Source organism: Lissotriton helveticus, chromosome 7, assembly GCF_964261635.1.
Source record: "Lissotriton helveticus chromosome 7, aLisHel1.1, whole genome shotgun sequence".
Lineage (NCBI taxonomy): Eukaryota > Metazoa > Chordata > Amphibia > Caudata > Salamandridae > Lissotriton > Lissotriton helveticus.
Genome location: NC_136068.1, coordinates 157,185,550 through 157,207,648, shown reverse-complemented (window position 1 = coordinate 157,207,648; position 22,099 = coordinate 157,185,550). Strand labels below are relative to the sequence as shown.

Here is a 22,099-nt window from a genome sequence, read left to right as displayed (position 1 = left end):
GGGTAAACGTTCAAAGGTTACTAAGCAGCATGGTAGTCACAAAGCAAGTACTCTCTAGTACTTTAAAATCACGTAAATTGAGTCACAAATTCTAGCTGAAAAGAGTACCAATTTCATCAAGTCTAAAGAAGAAGACTAGCCCAGCCCTGAAATGCTACCTTTGATGTATTAAGCTCTTGGCAGGCCTTCAAAAAAACCAACTACCTCAAATGGCTTGGATAATGGATTTCAGGTGCCCATGTACACCTCATGTACACCTCCAACCAAAGAAGGTTTTTGCATTAAACATATAAAATACATATAAAATGCATGTGAAAATGTTGAAATACAATATATGTAACCATTCCCATGCCTAATTAACCCACACAACCAAGATAGGTGTCCCTTTTTGCCTATGAATGTATTTCATAAGTTTAATGATATTCATAAAACACATCACCTAGTTTGAAGATCTGCTCTGCTATGGACAGTGACCATATTATAAAAATGTTAGGACTTGTCGCATTTTGAAATAATGTTGTTACACCCAACCAAAACACCTAGGGCCTGATTCACAAAGGGCCTCTGAATTTGTGGCGGAGGCCCTTTGTGAATCATGCCCTATTGTTTTGCTTGCATACATAGGTGTCCTAAATATCTCTATTGCATTAGTTCAAGCTAATATTAGAACAGTCTCACAGGACTCCAATTATCTATTTACCCTGTGTCTGATGTGGTGGCGGCTGAAGTTGTGTTGGTCTTAAAAACTGTTTTTAAAAGAGGGTGCCTAAGATTAATTTACAATGGCACTTTTGATGGAATAGGACCTTTTTTATGATTATTTTAAAACATTGTTTTTCTCTATTAACACCACAATCTGCCTTCTTGGATTCAAGGATGCATGCAATTAAACTTCACTGTTTGGTACCTACCTACGCAGAACGCTGGAGGGATGCCAATGCAGAGAAAGTATTGGAAAGTCATAATACTGGCAATGAAGCAGCAGTACTTTGGCCACACCTCCGCTATTGTTTTCCTTCTTTGCAGGTACAAGATATACAACAGCCAGCAGGCATGCAAGCTCGCATAAAAATCCATTCGCTGTCCGATGACATTAACAGCAGCAACAAAGCATATCTGAAAAGACACAGGGACATTTTTTAGATCAATATGAATCTGTAATATGATGTATCTCCTCCTAGTTCCATGAACATGATACATTTACAGAATGAGGATTGGGAAAATAAGTAACCCTGGGCGTAGTTCGAGTAGTAGCGCTACGCGTAGCTAGGCGGAGTGCATTTTGCACTACACAAGCTAGGCGTAGCTACGTGAACTGCGTAGTGCGGTAGGGAAAATGCTGAACGCACTGATTGCACAGTACCGGATGCTTGTCCGCACTGTGCAATCATTGCAAACGGCATCTTGCACAGTGCAAGCGGTCGTTTTCTGCCGCTCGAGTAGATAAGTACTTGGGTGGCAGCTTTCTCAACGCGGACTGGTAGTTTCTCATCATGAGCGGTAGCAAGCATACGCGACCACTCGCAATGAGAAACCTGACCTCCCCACGTTGAGAATCTCGCCGGGAGGTTTATTTTCCATGCTCGTGATCGGCAACTTGATGTTGCTGATCACGAACGAGGAAAATGTCTCGCCGGGATGGTGTTTTGCTCGCTCGCGATCGCCAACTTGACGTTGAGGACCACGAGCGAGCACAAAATGCCGGCTACGCGATTTTGCACTGTGCTATTTGCAATTCGCGTAGCGCGTAGTTGAGCAAACTACGCACACTCCGCAAGGGTAGCTTAGTGCTCCACCCAGGTTTAAAAATAAGACTAAAATACTGTAGCAAAAGCAAAACAAAATGGTAGAAATCTTTAAGTAATTTATCTCTTCTAGCTACAGTGGTCTACATTTTTATTAGCCACCTGCGGTGTAGCTATTCAGCCCACGGTACTGTTCTTTGAGGTGAGCTGTCTCTCTTACGCCTCTATCGTTTGGAATTATTTGACTCACCTCAAGGGATGCAGTTTGGGGAAGGTGTATGTAATGGTCTAATGTTATGGAATGTTAGGATCTGGGAACAGAGGCTTGATATCGGTTAGTCAACTGAAGTCAATGGCCAACAAGGGAGTCATTCATAAAACAGGGTATACTTAGCCCAGATATATAGGCATCTATAATATACTAGCAGCCCGTCCCGACGTTGTCCGGGCATGAAAACAGAATGTCTTCAATGGTTCGGGTAGGTAATAATACTGTATTTCAAAACCTTAACACGCTCCAGCCGCGAACTTGTTTTTATTTTAAGACCTTAACACGCTCCAGCCGCGAACGTGTCTGTCCGCTGTAGCTGACGCCACTGCAATATGTACCTTAACACGCTCCAGCCCCGAACGTGTTTGTCCGCTGTAGCCGACGCCACTGCAATATGTACCTTAACACGCTCCAGCTGCGACCGTGTTCGTCCGCTGTAGCCGACGCCACTGCAATTTGCGAACTGTGTCCGCTCCAGCCGCGAACGTTTTTTTCCGCTCCATCCGACGCGTGTGTGTCCGCTCCATCCCCAAACGTGTTTGTCCGCTCCAGCCTACGCCACTTAGACGCACAACACCGCTGTTGTAACTTTAATCTCCCAGTGGTACCTTCCGTCCACCCCTCCCCTGCTGTCCCAGTTGGTATCCCCTGCCCTGAAGCTGTCAGTGGAATGTTGGTGCGCTCTTCAGTGAGGAGAGCGGATGGTCAATAAACTAGTCCTGAGAAATCTTGGTGTCTTGTCTTCACTTTTGGAATTCCTACACTGGCGACGGGGGCAGAACTTGACCATTTCCCCTTTGTGTACTCTCTCCACACGAGGGAAGGAGGCGAAAGGAGGACTTTTGGCAGATTATAGAAGTAAAGAGGTATTAGAGTAAAGAGTGTTCCCAGAGCTGCAAGCGACGTGGGGAAGTTAACGAGAAGTGACAAAAATCTGGAGTACGTTTGAGATGTATTTTGGGGAAAAATAAAGGAAGACGGAAAAGCGTGGGTGGCAAGGAAAATCATCCCGTAGTAGAGTACTGTATCGAGAGAGAGAGTGAAGTAATAGATCAGCGTGTCTTCTGAAGGTCTCCGGAGGTGTACGTTAACATTGTCATCCACGACGTATTTCAATATGCACTCGTATATCCCGAAGTTGGAGGAATACTGATGTGTGCTCGTTAAAAAACATAAGCTAGTAGCAGCGCACCAAGGCATTTTAAAGTGACTTTGCTGTCAACCAAGTGTGAATGAATTGGCAAAGGGCGGGTTACAGAACACCATTGCCACGTACCTGTGATTTCTGTTGGTGGAAGTCTTGCCTCAAGGTGGTGTGTGTGAGGCGTCCGTAGTGTCAGCCATATGCAGGCACGTCAGAGGGAAGAGTCGAGCTACAGCTTCAGGTGGTTGAACTAGCGGAACAACGCCAGTAGAAGCAGGTCACCGTCATCGTCTCCGCATATCAAAATCCAGTCAAGTTTTCCGGATTCAAGATAGTCAGGCAGGCGTCGACGTAGCCGGGAAGGCAAATCCTGTCATCAGCCATTGCGTTCTCCAGCAGCCTAAGTTCAGTCAGGACGCTCGCTGGGTCAGCTGACTGAAACCGGCGCTCCAGCTATTGAGGGCCGGACGCTTCTGTAATCCAGGAAGTATTTCTGTCGGTGAAATTAAAAGTGTATCCAGCTCGGTATTGGAAGTTGTAAGGTAGATATTTTGCGGGCGAGGATTATTGTGTCACCTCAAGGAATAGCAAGGATCCTTATCCGTGTTGTACTTTCTTCTACTGTACACAAGGTGGTGAGTGTACGGCATGTTATCTGACATGGTGGAATAGAAATACTGTCAAGTGCATCCTCCTCTGGACAGGAACATTAACTTTTCTCTGGAAGCTGTATTAGGGTTAAAGAAGTATTCCTGTCTTCTCCTTGGAAATCCATGTGATATTGTATAACAAAGTTCAAATATTTACGTGTATTTGATTGGTGTATTTCATTTTCCAGAACTAGTTCAGAAGTTAGTCTCCCCTTGGAAATATAGTATTTAGTGTCCATCCTCCTGTTGTCTATTCATCTAGGGTAACCATGGCTGCAGCAAGCATGAGTCAACAGCCGCCTTTCTTGAATGATATAGGTGAACCAGAAATTAGTTAGGAGTGGGTGAAATTGTTCGAGTCACACCTAATAGCGGTAGGGGGTGAGAAATACAAGGTAGAAAGGAAAAAACATATTTTGCTGCATAATTTGGGCATTCAGGGGCGCAAAGTGTATGAGTCCCTGCCTATGCAAGTACAGGAGGGGGAGGTGGAAGGAGACATAGATGTTTATGAGCAGACAATGAGTAAATTAGAAAAACATTTTGGGGACAGGGTGAATGCGGTGTTAGAATGCCACAAGTTCTTGAAGAGATGCCAAGCTAAACAAGAATCAGTGCAAAATTACATTGCATCATTGTGGGGTCTAACTCAGCTATGTGAGTTTGGCAATCTAACTGATTCTCTCATAAGAGACCAACTAGTGAGGTGCACCAATAACCCACGCATTCAAGAGAAATTACTGGCGAAAAACCCAGGGTTAAGGGAAGCTATTGAAATAGCTAAATCAGTTGAGCATACCGCAAGATGCATTAAAGAAATGAAACCTAGCAGCGAAGTTGTGGCTTCTATCAATGATGAGGAGGACAGGAATGAAGTGTACAAGGTGAGGTCAAAAGAGAATAACAGTATTAGGGTAGAAACAAAGGAGAAAGGTCCCAAATGCTACAGGTGTGGCAGCAATAACCATTTTGCAACTTTTTACCAATGGCCGGCCAGGTATGTTACCTGTAAAAAATGTAATAGGAGAGGGCATTTCGCGAGAGTATGTAGAGATGGAGAACCGCACACCAGAGATCAGGAGAGAAATTTTGAGAGGGACACAAGTAAGGAGGTAAAGTGTATAGAGCAGAGAGGTGGTAAGATAATTTAGCAATTAAAGGATCTAAATAGTACTGTAAACTCTATATATCCAAAGTGCGATGTTTTCATTGATAACAAGTGTGTAGAAATGTACGCAGACTCATGTTCACCGTTCACCTTACTTAACAAAGATGATTTTGTGTCTTTGAGTAATTGCAATGTGAATGAATTAAAAATGCCTGACATCTCTCCCACAGGATACAACAAAGAAATAATACCCCTGGTAGGCATGAAAAAAGTGCAGCTACGTTTTAAGGACAGGGAAACTTATGGGACGGTGTATGTGCTGAAATCAGGGTCCAACTTAATTGGGTGGGTCCACCAAAAAGAGCTGGGTATCATCTTAGACCCCAATAGTGTTGAACCGGTCTTGCTCACAGACAGGTCCCAAAAGAGTGAAAACATTTGTGAAGAGTTCAAACAATTATTTAAAGAGGAGCTAGGATGTTTGCACAAGTTCCAACATAGGATCAGGTTGAAATACAATGCTAGACCAGTTGTACACAAATTACGCCCTGTGCCACACAAGTTAAAAGTTCCCCTGGAGGAGGAGTTGCGCAAGCTATGCGAGTTAGACATAATTCAACTTATAAACTGCACAGAATGGTTGGCACCGATTGTGATCGCGGCCAAGTCCAATGGAGAAGGGATTCGTCTCTGTGTGAATTTGCGCAGTCTAAATGACAATATATGGGTGGAAAGACATCCATTGCCAATAATAAATGAAATGCTGAGCACCATGGGCCCTACAAAGTACTTTAGTGTGATAGATCTATCCATCGCATATCACCAAATTGAGCTCCATCCAGAGTCAAGACCACTCACAGCGTTCATCACCCCATTCTGGGCATTCATGTTTAAAAGGATGCCCTTTGGGCTGGCATCCGCCATATTTCGATGACATACTAGTCTATGGTCAGACTGAGGATGAACACGACAGTTTCATAAGACAAGTCTTCAGAAGACTCATGGATGCCGGGCAGACTGTAAAAAAGGAAAAATGCAAGATAAAAGTAAAAGAAGTAGAATACTTGGGCCATAAGATATCAGAAGATGGGTTCAGACCCAAGAGCAGTTTGATCCAGGCGGTAAAAGAAGCTCCCAGCCCCAAGAATAAAGAGGAACTCAAGTCTTTCCTAGGTCTAATGGAGTATTTGTCTAAGTATGTTGACAACTTTGCTGCCAAATGTGAACCAATGAGAGACCTCTTACAGAGAAATAAAGATTTCACATGGAATGAAGAACATGATGTAGTGGCGAACTCCTTAAAGGTTGATTTAATAAACTCACCGGCATTAGGTACCTTGGACGCATCCAAAAGAACAATACTGGCTACAGATGCTTCCCACAATGGCCTAGGTGCAACCTTGATACAGAAGGATGGTAAGGATGAGAAGATCATCGCATTTGCATCCAGGAGTCTAACAAACCCTGAGCGGAATTACTCCGTAATCGAAAGGGAAGCCTTGGCCTGTTTCTGGGCTGTAAGACATTTCAAGTTTTTCTTGTGGGGTTTAAGGTTCACCATCCAAACTGATCATAAACCCCTCACCTTTATGTTTTCTGTGAAGGGGCTAGAAAATTGCACACCTTGCATCAGCAGGTGGATCCTGGGACTGGAACACTACAACTTCAATGTGGAATATGTACCGGGCAAGGAAAACAAAATTACGGATTTCCTGTCGAGGTCGCCATTACCAGAAGTGGAGGTCACAGAAGAAGCTCTTGACAGTCCCATATTGATGGTGGAGATACCCGCTATCACGGAAAAGGAATGGCAGGACAATATGAAGGAAGACAAGGAGTTAAGTACCTTAAGAGAATACATGGAAAAAGGATGGCCGAATAACAAGAATGAACTTGATGCCAGCGTTGAGGATTATTGGGAAGTCAGGAACGAACTGTGTGTCATTGGAAGAAGAATCTATCGAAATAATAGGGTGGTACCACCCAAGGACCTCAGGAAGAAGGTCATTGACTTGGCACATGAAGGCCATCTGGGGCGAAGCATTACTAAAGCCAGAGTAAGATCAATTTCCTGGTACCCCAGGATGGATGCCATGGCTGAACAATTGGTAAAGGAGTGTGGAGAGTGTGCCAGAAGTGACAAATCCAAAGCAGTCCAAAAAGCACCATTATCCCCAGTAAAAGTGCCAACCAAACTGTGGAGCAAGTTGTCCATGGACATCATCGGGCCAATGCAGGAATCAGGAGAAAGGAAAAGATTCATGCTGGTCCTAATTGACTATACAACACATTGGATTAAGCAGAAGTTTGTTCACAGTGTCACCACTAAGTTGGTGATTGAATTCTTGAATGGTGTGTTCGTGGAAGAGGGTATACCTGCGACCCTGGTGACCGACAACGGGGTGCAGTTCACCTCAGGAGAAATGCGAGATTTCCTCAAGGAGATGGACATAAAGCATGAGACTACAGCGTTGTATTGCCCAAAGACCAAAGGTTTAGTCGAGCGTGCAAATAGGATCATTAAGGAACATATCCAGTTAGATGCCACAAATGGACATGACATAGAAGGATCGCTTAGGAAGTGTCTGTGGGCATACCACACCTCACCTAATAAAGTCACTGGCATTTCACCTTTTGTGGCATTGCGTGGTAGAGAACCTTGTACTAAATTGAATCCCAGTTGGTTAAGTGGTGGTGAGGCTAGAGAAGTGGATCAAGAGGTAGCAGGAGAAAAGATCATGCAACACCAAGACAACTACAAGCTGTGGTATGACAAAAAACATGGTGTGAAGGGTTGCAAGTGGGAGGTTGGTGACATGGTACAAGCCAGGAAGAACAATAAAGTGGGAGCCACCCAAAGTAAATACTACTCACCGTGCAAAATTGTCAAAGTGCTTAAGAATGTGATTCAACTTGAAAATGGTCAATGGTGGAGTTTTGATAATATTGTAAGTGCAAGTGTGTAATGCATTGGTCCTGTTTAGCCTCCATCACAGCTATTTTGTTCAAATTCTCTAAACCCATATTCCTGGATCCTTGTTCTCTTTTTGTTTCATTGCCACCCTATATGGAAGGGAGATGTGTTGTAACTTTAATCTCCCAGTGGTACCTTCCGTCCACCCCTCCCCTGCTGTCCCAGCTGGTATCCCCTGCCCTGAAGCTGTCATTGGAATGTTGGTGCGCTCTTCAGTGAGGAGAGCGGATGGTCAATAAACTAGTCCTGAGAAATCCTGGTGTCTTGTCATCACTTTTGGAATTCCTACAACCGCGTCAATGTCCAACGCCCACAACAATGCTAAAGGACACGCCCACTCATATTGGAACTCTAGTCCCACACAGAAAGCTTCTCGCAAGCGGTATAATCCCCTAGTCTTTTGCCGAATGCCGCGCCCATCGCTTTACAGCACAATGCACACGCCCACAACGGACTACTTTGCACAAAACGTTCTTTTCCTCTTCTAATGTATATTTTGGGCTGCTGTATAGCCTATGTCCATCTGCTGATACTGTTGTTTGCAATGCAGTATTGGGTGCTCCGATTGGCGCTGTGGTCCCGGAGTTTACTCGCCTCAAAGGTTTGGGCTCTCTCTTTATAATATTAGTATGGATGAAACACTGAATCGAATCATAAGAATTAAACACACATGTATTATACATGATTATTGTATCAATTTGGACAAACGACAAACTGGATATATGTGTGTCTGATTTCTTTTCTCATTGATTCTGTAATATACATAAAGTTAAAGCAATAGCTTTATTTTTGTATGCCTGTTTTTTATTAATTTTCCCATTTGTTTTGTAAGCCCATAATTGTTTTTATTTATCTAATTCAATTGATTTGTGCATTTTCTTTAATACTGATAAACACTTGATTGCGTTGAATTCTTATAATTCGATTCAATGCTTCATATATCATAGATACCTAAATACCTGCACTAAGTATACTGTTTTATGAATGACTCCCTTGCTGGCCATTGACTTTGGTTGAGTCTGTTACCCAAGCTGACAAGGGGTTACTGAGTTGCCTTTTCTTTGTAACACAATATTTGTTAGTATCAGCTTGATAATGTGTTTGCCCCAATGGACAGGGAAGACCAATTTACTGGGAAACCCCTTTTAAGAAGCTAAAAGATCTGCTGCTTTTCTGCTTCATTATGGGAATTGGGCTTTGTATTGAGAGAAAACAAGAAGCTATTTTGAAACTGGGTTTTGAAAGTAGAGTTCCATCCCAACTTTACACTGGCTCTACAGACCTGCACATGTCTTTTTTCCACGTGAATCAAGAATACAACACTTCGGGCAGTTTTCAGGCGCTGCTAGCAGAGACAGCTCTACTCTACTGGTAATACAATCTACAATGGGTTCTGTTGGGTAAACCAATTGCTTTAGGAAACAAAGGTCAATAAATGATAACAACCAACAATACTGGTAAACAGACTTATAGAGTACTCTGGCAGAAGGCATAAGAGTTGGAGGTTGCACTCAAGCTTAGCACAACACATGTCAATAGCAATAACTAGCAGGCACTGCTCACATCATCTAGGACAAGTTCATTCACGTGCTGACGCTCAAGAGTCATCAGACAAAGAGCACTACGTACTCAAAAGTATCCTTTGTACTGCACATGTGCTGTGGTGAAAACAAGAGCACACATGTCTCTTGTTCTAATGTTAGTAGCAAGCGTGTCTGAGGATCAGGACATGCGCTCCTTTGCGTCAAAAACCAAGGAGTCTATCAGACACCTGAGTAAGTCCTAAAACAGGTGAAACTAGCAAAATACATTTTCTCTAGTGTTTGCACAGACATTCAACAGAAACTGGTGGCAACTGTCCATACAGGAGATGTTACCATCAGGTCATAAACAGGTCCAAAACACACAATGATAATGCCATTTGCACCTAGGTGCATCTGTTATCTCCTACAGTGTCTAAATGCCCTGTTAGTTGACCATGGAAACAAGGAGGCGACATTGCAAAAACAGAGGTTCCTCCACAAACATCTCCGGAACTACTACACTATATATTAGTCCATAACACTATGAGGAACTGAATCACCTTCTGCGAGAAGGCACTGACTGTGGAGTGTGGACACTGTTTTTTTTAAAACCTGTCACTACCTAAAGGTTTTAGCAGGGTCATAGCTATCAATAGTGCAGCATGTGCAGTGGCACTGGTGACCAGGGATTTGATGGCCCCCTCTTGTACTGTTTTTTTACTACCCAATCAGTTACTGGTTGGGGGGCATTCCGCTTGTTTGCATTAGGGTGCATGGCACTTTAGCTAAAACTATTGCGTTTTAGCAGAAATCTGGTGTTTTAATCTGTTTGGACTGTTATGGTTTAGTTCTTTTAGTAATAATGTACTTCTACATATTGTGTACCTGTTAATTGACAGTTTTGCGTTAGAAGTATTGTTAGCCAATATGTAAAAGCCCACGGGCGGTTAAGCACCCCTAAGTTTCCCACAACTAGTGGGGTAACCAGCAATGGTTTATGCAGATTTGCATAGGCTAAATGGCACAGCAAAACTTGCCTCCAATCCAAACTTGTAGAAAGAATAGTTGACAAAGTACTTGAAGCAGCTTTGTAGCCCATCATCAATGTGGCGCCGGGTGATGCCATCAAAGATGCTCCCGGTGATGGGCGTGGTCAGCTGGTTGTGGGTCCGATAGTACAACTGGTGACGGTACACAGTCATTTCAAAGGCCATTAGTGTCAGGATGGTGAGGTGATTCTGTGAAAACAAAATAGGCATTAATGAATCCCACAGGAGACAAAGGAAGAGGTAAAAAAAACAAGCTTCTAAAAGCACAACTTTTCACATATATTCTCAGTAAAGCTATAGGGTTAAACAGGCAGCTCAAAGAGGCTAGGTCTAGTCACTGCGCATGGGACCTACTGACTGTGGTGTGGAGGGAGAATGGGAGGCTGCTCAGTGATCAAGATGTTAAGTCTGTTGCTCAGGATGCTGTGATAGCTGTAGGGCCCTTATTCCCCTCAGGTCACTTGTTTTACAAGGACATAGCTGCTGCAAGTAAGGCACACGTAACCTTGTCCACAATGCCCATTTGTAAAGCACAAAAGCCTTGATGCATCTAGAATAGAGCATGCACTCCCATATCAAATTCCAAAAACCTGCAGCATCTAACTCATTCACTGCAATTACATTTTTCACCATCACCACCTGATGTGTAAGAATATACCCTTCAATGACAGTTTCCTAAATGACCACAGTATGAAAAGCATACCACAGCTTTGCATATGAGGTAGCTGAGGAACTTGTTATTGCAACATTCAACACATTCCCCTAGGACTTTACAGCATATATAAAGCACTCAATGCCGTAAACATTTCTGCAGTGCCCCTCCACCACTGTATGCGAAGCACACATTCATGATAGTTTTTATGATGGCACTGAATCCAAATGGCAATATGAGATGGTGAAGGTGATTTGGCACAAGGGAATAGCGCTTAATGTGTGCCAATGGGGCAGAGGGAGCACTTGGGAGAAAGGCAGAAATGGTGAAGATAGGAGGAAGATAAAGGTAGAAAAACAGTGTTGAATGGAAAAAGTAGGTACAGAGATAGGATGTGTGGGGTGGTGGAGAGGCATACAAATCAAGACCAGGCAGCCTTGGTATTCTGGAACCCCGAAATTCAGCAGCAATGGTGGAGAGTGCTTAAGAAAATTGTTGGGCTCCTGAATATTATTACTATTTACCAGTAGCGGCAGGTGTTGTGGATGTGTGGCGGAGTGGGTGGGGACATTAGGGGTCGTGGGACGGCAAAATATATATATATATTTTAAAAAGCTTATCTGCAGCCAGTCGTGTCACGCTCTTCTGCTCCTCTCCCCGCAGGCATAGGCTGCACGGCTGCCAATCCTGAAGCTGCTCTCATGCATGAGAGCAACTTCAGGATTGGCCTGAGCGCCGTGGATTTGCGCTCCCAGATAGACTGGGATCCCGTGCCTGCTCTCTCCAACCCCGCAACGTAGCGGGGGTAGGATAAAGCTTTAGTGTGCCTGTCCGTTTGGTCAGACTGAGAAGGCCGGCCAAAACGTCATGTGCACTGGCAACAATGGCCAACATATCCTCCTGTCGTCCACCGCAAGGCAATGCAAAGACTTGGCAGGGAAGGAAAAATAAAAAGATAATAAAATGTGTTTATTATCGTATTATTTTTCCTTCTGTTTTTGAGGCAGTTGGCCGGGGGGACAATGCTCTTTGCTGCTATTTATAGAGTGCAAACCTGAGAACAGAAAACCACGTTTTCAGGGCCTTCTTATAGGCAAACAAATCAGCAATAGAACAAAGGGAGGAAGACAGACAATTCGATAACAGAGCAGCTTGAACTGAAAAGGCACGATCGCCTACTTGGAACATTTTACACCTGGCAACAGTCAGCAATTTGGCATTACCCAAAGGAACGCTAAAGCATCTCCTCCATTTTCAAGCGGTGAGGTATTAAGTTAATAGGAGTTAGGCTTAATTATTAGAATAAGCCAAATGCAAGTGGAAAAAGACGGAGGAGTTTAGATATTGTGATATAGCAAAGAGAGGTTGGAACAGAATGACAAATTGTGGGTAATGGGGCTGGGGTAAATAGATAGGTTAGAACGTTTTTGGAATTGCAGGATTGGTTCCTCAGAAGGCGAATTTATGATTTGTAAGAAGAGGTGTGGTTAGTTTACTGATGTCTATTAGAGAGTAAGCCACAAGGCATGTGAAAGGGTGGGTTAAACTCAGAGGCACTAAGGTATGCAGAGGATGGAGTGTAAGGAGAGCTTCATTCAGACAGAAAAGTATGAGAGAGAATGATCCCTAGCTATCAATCAGATGCATTTTCATGCAGGATTTGTGGGAATGTTGAAGTAGGATGGAATCTGAGCAAGTAGGAAGAGTATAGAAAAGCTGAAATATGATTAGCGGAGGGCAGGTGATATAAATTGTTCTGTTTGGTTGTTAATGGTGTTGAAACAGTCTGCTCTTGTTTGTATAGATATTGAATATTAGTGAGATTGTTTGTCTTAGTACTGGTTTTTTAATATTGTTTACTGAGTTATGTGGTATGTTCAGATAGTTGTTTAGCTTGTATGTTATGTGTTTGAGAACAATGCAAGGGCGTTGAGTTTCTAATGGGAATGTGGTTTTCCCTGATATAGAGGGTTGTTTGTTAAAGGATTTTGCTGATAGCGGTTACTTGATCTTAGAGGGGGTAGAGGGTTTCTATCTGTAGGCAGGAAATGGGAAGGTGTGAATTCTTTGTTGGTTCGCATTGAGAATAATCCAGTATTAACCATCTTTCTGAACTCTAAATGATTCTCAGTGGGTTTGATCTTTTTAAGTATGAAATTCCAACGTTTTCTGCTTGAACGCAGAAAGTAGACCCACAAATGTTTTTTTTTTTTTTAACAAACAGGAATTATTAACTGTGGTGCCAGTCTGGAACATATGTTCCTGGGTTGAGAATATGTTGTGAGTTTTTTTATTGAATTAACTTTTGTTCTTAATTATTAGTTGTGTGTGTGATGCAGGGTAGTTTAAAGGAGGAACTTCCTGCTATTGGAAACTGGTTTATAGCCTTCAGGGCTGGAGAAATGTGGGTTCATATATTTACATTAGGAAGTTATCGTGTTTTGGATTCTTTGTAACCTTCTGATAGTTGAGAGTGAAGTGCTGTTGTACAGCTTGTTAGCTTGGCTGGCTATGTTTTGAGAGGCTGAGTGATGTTGTTGCTTGTAACTTTTGCAGAAATTCCAGATGTGGAAAGATGTTTTGTTTTCAATGTGTAAAAATTTGATTTGGTCAGCCTGTCTACTTGACTATTCATGGAAAGTGTAGAGTCAAAGAAAATGTTGAGATTTTTAACGTTTGTAGCCATTTTTGGCATGGGTGCCTGTTCATCTGGCCAGAAAGGTATATGGTCTAACCCTGGGAGTAGTTTGCGAAGTAGCGCTACGCGTAGCTATGCGAAGTGCACATCGCACTGCGTGAGCCACGCGCAGCGCTACGCGAACTGCGCTGTTCGCGATGATTGCACAGTGCCGGATGCTTGTCCGCACTGTGCAATCATTGAAAACGGCATCTTGCACAGTGCAAGCTGTCTTTTGCTGCCGCTCCAGTAGATTTGTAGTAGAGCGGCAGCTTTCTCAACGCGGACTGGTAGTTTCTCATTGCGAGCGGTTGCGAGCACACGTGATCACTAGCAATGAGAAACCCGACCTCCCCGTGTTGAGAAGCTCGACGGAAGGTTTATTTTTCACGCTCGCGATCGGCAACTTGATGTTGCTGAACGCAAACAAGGAAAAAGTCACGCTGGGATGTCATTTTGCTTGCTCGCGGTCGCCAACGTGACGTTGAGGACCGCGAGCAAGCAAAAAATTACAGCTGTACTACGCTATGTGTGTTTGCACTGTGCTATGTGCAATTCGCATAGTGCGAAGTAGCGCAAACTTTGCAAACTACGCGCGCGTAGCTTAGCGCTTTGCCCAGGCTTAATATGGTCACAATTTTTCTAATCACCACAGATCAGTATTTCAGTTTTTGAAGCATTCATCTTAAAGCGATAAAACCTGCCTCATTGCTGTTGATAAATGCATGATGTGTAAAGTATTTATGTTCCTGTGCCCTTGGTGTTTTCCAGTCCAAGATTCACCTGTGTGTCATCTGCATAGCTGTAGCATGTGTGTTTGAAACGGTCGATAAGATTTAGTAGTGGTTACAATTAAAAATAGAGGTGAGGTGATAGATCCTTGTAGAATTTCTATTTTTATGCAGAAAGGATTTGAGGAAAAAGGCGGTGGATGGATTTGGCATGATCTGTTGGTGAGGTAAGAGGAAAACTAATTGAGGGTGATGCAATCTCTACCAACTTCTTTCAGTCTAAGAGTTATTGGAACATTGGAATGTTGAGCGCTCCATTGAAGACAAAGGGTTTCCCCGGGCTTCTAAGCGCTGATAGAAGCCTGGAGCATTAACATTACAATGTTTGTTTATAGCTGTTGCTGTGAACAAAGGCCTCACAGAGCCCGATGGGAATTCAACCCCCTTGTGCTCTGTGAGGCCTTTGTTTTACAAATTAGACTGTTCTGCCCTCTAGGGGCAGAATGTTCTAATAGCCATAGAGCCCTCCATAACGGCTCTATCAGTCATTAAAGGCACGCTCCCTTGATAAAGGCCCTCACATTCGGCTTGGGCCTTTAATGCTGGAGTGGGCCTTTAATATAGCCTTATAGCCCACCGTGGCGGGCTATACCGGCTATTAAAGGCCCGCTACTGCGTTAAAGGCCCGAGCCGAAGGCGAGGGACTTTAACAAGGTAGCGGGACTTTAATAGCCGGTATAGCCCTTCTACGAAGGGCTATAAGGCTCTCTCAAATCCCAAGGGGATTTAAATCCGCTCGAGCTCCGAGCGGCCTTTGTAAGACTTTGGAATGTTGCTCTGCGGGCCTTTACTGGCCCGTAGAAGCAGGAAGAACTCCATTGTCTTCAATGGAGCTCCCAACATTCCAATGTTCTAATGGCCGGTAGAGCCTGCTACGTCTGGCTCCAAGCCTAAAATGTGTCATGGTGTACTCTCCCAGAACCCGTTGAAAGATCCAGGAGTAGTAATGCCGGTACACCATTATCTATGTTTTTTAGTTTATCCAAAATTGCGATTAGGGTAGATTCAGTCTCTCTTCCTGTGCAGACTCCTGTTTCCAAGTGTGAGAGTAGTTTGTTTTTCTTCTATGAATTCTGAGATCAGGTAAACAGCTGTATTTTCCTTAAGTTTGTTAAAGAAAGGCACATTGGAGATTGGTCTGCAGCTGTTTGGGTCTTAATGATCCAATTTGTGCTTCTTAAGTAGTGGGCGTATGTATGCCTTCGTGAATATCTCTGCGAAAATTCCTGGTTTTGAGTTGTTGATAATATTAATGCTGATGTTGACTGAATGATCTTTTGGGAAATATGGGGAGTGCAGGGGTCTGAAGGTCAGCAAACTGGGCAGCTGGCTTTTAGTAGATCTTCAAATTCTCAGGTTATTTCTTGGAAGGCTGTTTGGATAGGAATCCAGTGAATTGGCTTTTTTTAGATAACATGTTGCGAGTTGAATTCAGAAATCTTGTGATAGTGTGGCAGAGGTTTGAAAGTTTGCTGGACTGCAAAATTCCGATTCTGAATTTAATAGAGTGTCAGGGCTGAGCATTTGGCATTGTCAATCCAGCTAAAGTAGATTTTTGTGACCTTCTTTTTATGTATGATTTGAACATTCTGTTGTGTCTGTCTAGACATGCTTTGTCTTATGGGTTCCTAAAAGTGAACAATCTGCCCTGTGAGTTGCCCTTTAATTGTTGTCTGCTCGTCATTCATTCAAGGTGCCTTCTGCCTGGTTTAAGTTATTTTTGGGATTAATCTGTCAAAGGCTGAGGATATCTTTCCAGAGTTGTTATGCTAAGTTTATTTTTTCCAGCTGAGTATTTACAGTAGGGTGTGATTCCAATCACTGCATGTTTAGTTTGTTCTACTGTCTATAGATTACAATAGATGTTTTTGCTTTAGTTGTTATTTTAATTTGAGATCTTGAATGAGGTGATGATGTGATGATCGGTCCATGTAATAGGTAAGTGTTGTTGAATGGAGATTAGTTTCAGATTGGAGAAGATTACACCCACCTGCTCTGTGGATGGGTCCAGAGACAATTTATGGTAAGTTGTTGGTAGTTAGGCCTGATATGATAGCATTTGGTTGAGACCTATTAGGCATATTAGGTTTTTCATAGCAGAGGTATTGGACACCAAATATAGATACATTGCACAGTTAGAACTGAAACTGTGTCCAAGAAAACATCTGTTGTTGGGGAGAGGTTTGAAGAGCATGATAAATTGGCAGGTGAAAGTGGAGTTGGATTGGCATCTAGCAAGAAGGGCTTCACAACCTTGTATAATTCCATCTTCCAACTTGGTGATGCCTTTATGGTGTCCCTAAATACAATGGCTAGTCTTCCACCTTTGTTTCCATCATGGTTTGGTTATACATAATGGCTTGATAACCAGGAGGGTGGCTTCATGCAGTACTGGTTTTTGGTGATGAATAGAATGTGTCTGGTTCTGTATCTGTCAGTAGGTCAAAGATGTTGTATATATAAGCAGACAATTTAGATGTGATAGTTTGATCTTGTGGAAGAGAGGGTGTGTGTTTAGGCTATTGTTGGTCTTAAGTCTTGTGCTCTTTGTCGACATAGGGTAACTGTTGGTTAAGAAACGTTCTTTGTGCGTAAGAGGCGGTGAGTAGGTAGGAAATAGTGCAGGTTTGATAGCTCTGGGATTGCAGCATTCATCATCGCCACTGTCCTGCTAAAGTAGGTTTATTAGAGATGTTAGAGGGTTCTTTTGAAAAGACACATATGAGTCAGATTGTGTTTGAGATAGTTTTGGGTGTAGGACTTTGTTTTGGTGATGCGTTAAAACAGAGTTAGGTTTTGTTGTGATGTAGTATTGGTGATAAAATGATTGTAAGGTTTGTGTTGCTTGTCTGGAAGAGGTATTAGTACGGGGTGGTGGGGTACTTTGGTTGTCTGGTTTTAGTACCCTAAAATCAGTGATTGATGAGTCGTTAATGGGTGCTTATAGAAGTTGTGGATGAGTTGGATTCTGTGGTGTTGAGATGTGCTGATTGATAAAGCTAGATGAAAAGGGAGACTACAAGGATGGGGCTTGTCGGAGGTGCTGGCAAGGGAGGCTTGTGATCTGTTCTGGTGCTAAGAAAGGTATGCTGTTAGATATGGGTGACTGGTGAATGGTAGTACATGTGGAATGTTTAAAAGTGGGAGGTTGTGTGTTTGGGGATGATGTGATGTTAAGTGTTGAAGTAGTGTTGTATATCAGATTTGTTATCGAAGGTGCTAGTAGAGGGAAGGGTTGATTTGTTTGGGAGGATGGACAGGGGAGGTGAATGGTGGTATTATTTGTGGAAATGTGGTATCGTTTTGAAGAAGTGATTACAGTAGTTAGTTGGGGTAACAGTGTGAGAAGACAGGGGGCACGGATGTGAGGTTGTGCATGGTGGTGTAGGTGGAAAATAGGGAGAAAGTTAGGATACGTAGGATATAAAAATGGATACATGTCTGTTTAAAAATGTGACCAGATGTGATGTGTTGTAAGGTTGTCTACAGGTTATGAGAGTGGAACAGGGAGTAGGGTTTAAATTAATATCTTATCTTGTATGTGGAGTACTTATATCTGCTTACCTCTTGTGAGTGAGTTTTCAAGCAGAGCTTCTGGCCCTTGGTCCTTTCCAAGCCTTAACAGGTCTAAACAGAGAGCTCCCTTAACCCAGCACCCTTTACCTGGATGAGCTAAGCTCTCTGTTTAAATAGCCCTAGTGATCAGGTGACCTGGGACAATGGGAACTTAGTCCTAAGAACCAATAGGAGCCCAAGCCCTAATTCCCAGCCAATTAGAAACCCAAAACATGTGGACCCCTATCCCCAAGAACTATGGCCCAAAAGAAACCATAGCTCTATAGGTCAATGTATATAAACGTTAAGGGGCTCTGAAAGGTGGGAGAGCAGAAGGAAGGCCTGATTCAGATAACTGTGCGCAATCTAATCACTTAACCTGCCTTGTGGTTAGAGCTGTCGACCTTTAAGCTGGGGAACCTGGTTGAGTCTTGGCAACGACGCGCAACATCCTGTGATTCTGGGCAAAATCACTTAATCTTCCCATGCCTAACAAATATAAATGTGTCCTTCTGTAACGAAACTGGTGCTCATGTAAAGCGCTCTGACACCCGATGTCTCGTGTCTAGTTCGCTCTATATAAAACTGTTAAAAAACAACAACAAAAAAAGGGTGTGCTGAGGGGGCAGGGGGCCATTGCTCTGCTCAGAATCTCTTTAGTTACAGTCTAGACAAATACACACTTAGCAGTTGCTGTCAACACTGCAGATATGACCAAATGTAACCATCTTCAAATGCTATCACACACTTTAAAACACTTTCTCTAAAACAACCCAAGGACCAGTGCTAACACAATTTAACACAAAAAAACCAGATTAAGCAGTCTCTGCAAACTTGAGCACGGATTTTGGTTAACTTTTTTTGGTTGTTGGCCTTTTTAACACTAGTATAGTTAAAAAAAAGTTTTATTCAGGCACGCACACAAAAACAGAAGATCCAAACGAGAAAATTGTAAAGCAAAAGCTGCCTGCTTTTACCAATTTGCTCTGACCTTGATCTCTGAGCTACTCAGCGCTCACAGGATCTGGGGGCATGTAACTAAGTACAAGTCCAGTTCCCATGCTCTCTGAGAACACGTGCATGCGGGTGGACAGCAACCACTTTGAAGCTCCTACTACTCATGTCCAGACTTAAGCAGTGAAAGAAGCTGCACCACAAAGCTTCTAAAATTGGTAATCATTCTGTTTCATGAGCCACCCTGTGTGAGCAAGCCCCACTGCAACATTTTAACTGGTGATCTAGCAAGAGTGCCTAAGGCCTTCATACAAGGAAAATTCCCCTCTCCACCCCCATCCCCCTCACTGGCTGCATAGTAGAATCGCGTAGCTGTACTATACCTTCAGACATGGTAAGACGTTCTCCACACATTTGATGAGCGCTCCACACCAGCGAGCTGGATCCACCGGCTCTACATAAAGGATGGAGTTCTGAAGAAGCTCTTGGGTACCTGAGTCCTGCAGAAGGGTGCCATTCTGGTAGAGTCTCTAGTCAAAGACAGAGAAAATATTAAATTGGACAAAGAGGTTAACATTCAAGTGGCACATGCCCCCACCAACAGACGTCTTTGTGTGTTCACACACTCATATATGCACACATTAATGTGTGCTCTCATAGACACATGCACACATGTACAAACATGTGTTCTTTCACACACCCACATGTAAACTACAAAGACAGATAACATCACTTCAGTTGCACAGGCAGGGAGGCTGTGCATCCTGCATTACTTTCGCCATCACAAATTACAATGACAGAGAAATATGTCACTTAATATTAAAGACTAACCACTTTTCACTAAGAGTTTTGGTAAAATTGTGTCCTTGCCAATTAACCATTAATCCTTGAAAATATAGCTTGTTCCCAACATGGAAACCTATGCTTTGGATATTGCAATGGCAGATCCTTCAGGAATAACCTCCTAGCTGCGCTGTGGAGGTTAGAGAAACCATTCCATAGTTCTGGAACATTATAACTAGCATAAAGAACAACAGTTACTACTGGGAGGCAAGATGGCGGCCGTGACGTGGGCTGTGTAGGCAGCTCAGATCCTCTCTCCTGGTCCCCGGGCTAATAATCGTTTATGGAGAGGAGTGACATGGTTTTTCAGTTGTTTGGCGAATAGTAACCCGTTGAAAGAAGAAAGGACAGCGGTTACTCTAAAAAATCCGCTTTCGCTGCTTTAATTCGGCTACAGTAAAAGAGACGCCGAGAAGAGCGGAGTAAAAGCCGTGGTGGAATCAAGGACGTGGTGGCGCTGTTAGGGAGTACGGACTGAGCTTGGTCTGGAAAAGTAGCAGGAAGATTAGCGGCTGGAACGGCAGCCGCAGCATTTTGTGAGAACGCGGCTAGTCGGTGCTGGCAGATATTGAAACAGATGTTGGGCAGTTTGCTAACAACCCGGCACAGAGCCCCACATTGGCGCTCCCCGCTTAGCTGTTGGGGTATCGGTGTGGAGTAATTCATGGACGTGGAGGAGCCGCGGCGAAAAAGAGGATGCCACCGAAAGCAAGCTCCTGCGAAGGGAAATGAAGCAGCGAAGGTTATTACCCATAGTGGGAAAACCAAGGATCAAGTCGCGGGAGAACCCGCTGAAAAGACAGGGGAGAAAACAGCTGGCGAAATAGGTGAGAGCGTTTCTGACACCCCTGGCTCCCCTAGTAGTGTTAAAGCGCATTCGAAAAAAGGTGGTGAAAGTCGGGGGAAGAGTGTTGTGTCTTGACGTATGCCTAAACAAGGAATTCAGACTCTGCCCGCTATGTTTGAGAGGCAGAATGTGCGTAATATGGAATCTCCATTAGGATTGCCTGAAGTGGGCAGTGAAGATGCCTTTGCGAGTGCTCATTGTGACCCAAATGAAGTATTAATAAATACAGGAGAAGCCCTTGATGTAACTTTAAACGAGGAGCATCGCTGTTCAGGACAGATTGGTACTGACAGTTGCATTGTGGGAAATGGAGTCCTTGAAACAGTCGATGAATTAACAAGGTGCTGTTTGGATAATTTAGTAACGGAAATAGACCTGCTTGCTCTAGGTGAGGGCGCTCAAGGAGGGACAACGATACATGAATCCGGCGAAAACTTTTATTCATTGTCCGAGGCATCTTCTGATGAGGGCTCGAATGCGGGTTATAGTGAAGGCAGCAGTCTTGATGAGGATTCAAGACAAAGTATGGTTTCCCCCAACACTAGCGCTACTACTATTAAGAGGCGGAAGGAAACAGGGTTATCAGAAAGAACTTTAACCCTCAGTGAAACTATAAATGGAGCGCAAGTGTCAAACTTAGTTGGCCACGAAAAGGAGAAAGGGGAGAAAAGTGGAAAAGAAATATCAGACAATTTACCCCCACAAGAGATTACCTTGGCTACTATTTATGAAACAATGATGGGCCACAGAGCAGAGAGCAAAGCGGAGAATATCCGAATGCAGGCTACATGTAGCAAGGTCAAGAACGCTGTTAGGCGTGTGATGAAAATAGGCGCGGAAACAGCTGACAGAGTTACTGAAGTGGAGGCCAGGATTTCAGCTCTAGAAGACCATGCTGCTGCACAAAAAGTTGAGTTAGAGTCTATTAGGGCTCATCGTGATGACCTGAGCTACAAATTATCGGAACTTGAAAATCAGGCCCGCAGGAACAATTTACGCTTTTTGGGGGTCCCGGAGATGAAGGAGGGCTCGGATGTACGCAAATTTGTGGCGGAACTGTTGCAGGAAGCATTTCCCGAATTGATATCCTGGGACTGGTCTAAGGAAATCCAACGGGCTCATCGGTTTCCGTTTACAGTAAAGACATCTCGTTAAGGGGAAGAGAATCTCCCTAGAGCAATTTTAGTCTGTTTCAGCAATTTTTTAGCCCGAGCAGATATATATGCCCTGGCACGACCAGATAGGAAGGCATTTGCTAAGGATTGTAATTTTTTTGTTAGACCGGATTTCTGTCAGGCCACAGTTTCACGGCGGTG

General features: G+C 43.5%; 1 protein-coding gene across 1 annotated transcript in view; it reads right to left on the bottom strand.

Annotated features, from left to right (window-relative positions):
* The window catches only part of LOC144768973 (piezo-type mechanosensitive ion channel component 2-like), a 700,333-nt gene that overhangs the window by 314,972 nt on the left and 363,262 nt on the right, over positions 1–22,099 (bottom strand). Inside the window, exons 22-24 of the mRNA XM_078652965.1 lie at positions 19,477–19,623; positions 10,453–10,653; positions 912–1,116 (exon numbers count right to left, since the gene is read on the bottom strand). Coding sequence (XP_078509091.1) covers positions 912–1,116; positions 10,453–10,653; positions 19,477–19,623 — 553 coding nt within the window. The remainder of the gene's footprint in view (positions 1–911; positions 1,117–10,452; positions 10,654–19,476; positions 19,624–22,099) is intronic.